This window comes from Ammodytes marinus, assembly GCF_949987685.1.
Source record: "Ammodytes marinus genome assembly, chromosome: 21".
Lineage (NCBI taxonomy): Eukaryota > Metazoa > Chordata > Actinopteri > Uranoscopiformes > Ammodytidae > Ammodytes > Ammodytes marinus.
The window spans coordinates 26,135,424-26,137,923 of record NC_137225.1 but is presented as its reverse complement, the minus strand read 5'-3'; the positions used below and the strand labels follow the sequence as shown (position 1 = coordinate 26,137,923).

At 41.1% G+C, this 2,500-nt stretch overlaps 1 protein-coding gene across 2 annotated transcripts in view; it reads right to left on the bottom strand.

Annotated features, from left to right (window-relative positions):
- LOC307267630 (actin-related protein 3-A-like) overlaps window positions 1-755 on the bottom strand; it is a 12,190-nt gene extending 11,435 nt beyond the window's left edge. For both annotated transcript variants that reach the window (XM_080050012.1, XM_080050013.1), the window contains exon 1: window positions 660-755. In XM_080050012.1, the coding sequence (XP_079906138.1) occupies window positions 660-703 (44 nt within the window). In that variant the 5' untranslated portion in view covers window positions 704-755. The remainder of the gene's footprint in view (window positions 1-659) is intronic.
- Between the last annotated feature and the right edge of the window lie 1,745 nt (window positions 756-2,500).

Below are 2,500 nucleotides of genomic sequence, written 5' to 3'. Positions count from 1 at the left end.
ACTTTTAAATATTTCTGAAACAGTCTCATTTTTCCTCTGATGATCATAAATTACATGTAACAGCAAACGAGACCATCAGTGCAAAGAATGCTATTTTTATATAGTTTTTCTTAATGCCTTTGTCATGGGTATACGCTCACCCAGGAACAACAGCTGGCGTGGTAAAAACACTACCGCTTTTGTCCAAGGGGGGGCGCTAGAATTAACACACTGAAAGTTCCTCGGAGCACCTTTAAGATAAGTTCTTTATATATATATATATTTTTCTAAACATGGCCGACCCAAAGTAATATTTCTTCCTGCACCACTGCTACTGTCCCTTTAATAAAAACCAAAACAACTCGCACGCACGCGCACAGTACAGTCGCGCTCCACATACATGATGATGTGATGATGTTCACACACACACACACACACACACACACACACACACACACACACACACACACACACACACACACACACACACACACACACACACACTATTACATATGACGTCACAGAAACAGTGTTTGCAGCCATGCGTATGTGTGTGTGTGTGTGTGTGTGTGTGTGTGTGTGTGTGTGTGTGTGTGTGTGTGTGTTTGTGTGTGTGTGTGTGTGTGTGTGTGTGTGTGTGTGTGTGTGTGTGTGTGTGTGTGTGTGTGTGTTTTACTCACCCAGTCCCGCAGTCTATAACGCACGCCGGGAGCTGCGTGGACATGTTGTCGGTTATTGTGATAGGAGAGCGCGAGACAGAGTTTGGTGTGTGTGTGTGTGTGTGTGTGTGTGTATGGGTCTCTCTCTCATTCTCTCGCTACCCTCTCTCTCTCTCTCTCTCTCTCTCTCTCTCTCTCTCTCTCTCTCTCTCTCTCTCTCTCTCTCTCTCTCTCTCTCTCTCTCTCAGTGTTTCCGGGTCGGAGGGAAAGATGGAGAAAATAGAATTGCATCTGACACGGCCACGGTAACCGGAGAAGTGTGTGTGTGTGTGTGTGTGTGTGTGTGTGTGTGTGTATGTGTGTGTGCGTGTGTGTGTGTGTGTGTGTGTGCTGCCTCCACGTGATATCAGCTGCACTGTAAACAGGCTGCCTCCGCCGCCTGGTGGTGATAGCATGCAACAGCAACTAACATTTTTAAAGTTACACTTACATTATTCTATGGATGGATAGATAGATAGATAGATAGATAGATAGATAGATAGATAGATAGATAGATAGATAGATAGATAGATAGATAGATAGATAGATAGATAGATAGATAGATAGATAGATAGATAGATGGATGGATGGATGGATGGATGGATGGATGGATGGATGGATGGATGGATGGATGGATGGATGGATGGATGGATGGATGGATGGATGGATGGATGGATGGATGGATGGATGGATGGATGGATAGATAGATAGATAGATAGATAGATAGATAGATAGATAGATAGATAGATAGATAGATAGATAGATAGATAGATAGATAGATAGATAGATAGATAGATAGATAGATAGATAGATAGATAGATAGATAGATAGATAGATAGATAGATAGATAGATGGATGGATGGATGGATGGATGGATAGAATGAATGTTTTTGCGCCTGTGTTCTTTTTAATTTTTTTGTGTGATTTGATTTGGCGTTTTTCTTGAATTTATAATTAAAACAATTCTTCACAAAAAAAAAAGATAAAGTAGCTTGAAATTTTTTTATAAAATCTCCTCTCTCTCAGGCTCCCAGCGAGTGAAGTTGTTCCTTGTTTGTTTTGAAAGTTCCAGTCGGAAATCGGAAATTCGGAAATTCGACGACGCGGAAATGAACGCAAGCGCAACGCAAGTTTTGAACGGTTTTGTTTGAGTTTGAGGTGAACGATTGATCGCGGATGTTTGAGTGTTTTCATACCTGGGTTTCCAACGGCGGGGATCGAACCCGCGGGCTGTGATTCTCCAGACGAGTTCCTTGTCCACTCGACCATCTTCGGCACCGACAGTTTGTATTGTTAAAGGCCTACTTCACCGGTTGGAATATGAAGGTGTATTGAACTCGGAGATCCTATGGAGTATAAATGTGGAAAAAAAATTGAAGTCGGATCATCCTAGCCTGAGAAAAGGCAGAAAGAGTGTTTTATGGTCTCACTGTCTAACCCAGGGGTGTCCAAACTACGGCCCGCGGGCCAACTGCGGCCCGCGGCCCGCTTTTTATTGGCCCGCGGCCGATTTTAAGAATATAATGTAATATGGCCCTTTAAAAAAAAAAAAAATAATTTTTTTTTTTTTTTTTGCATTTCTTAGTTAACCCACTAGTGCAGGGGTGTCAAACACTGATTGATTGGCCTGTGGCACATTTTAAAAATATAATGTAATATGGCGCTTTTAATTTTTAAATAATTTAAATGCACTCATTATATTACAGAGAAATATGTCCCATAAAAGAAAAAGAGCCCATCCCAGAGGACCCTGCATAATATTTTATTTTAAATTAATATTATTATGGAAAATCTATGTCCTTCTCCAATAGCTTCTAATTCAT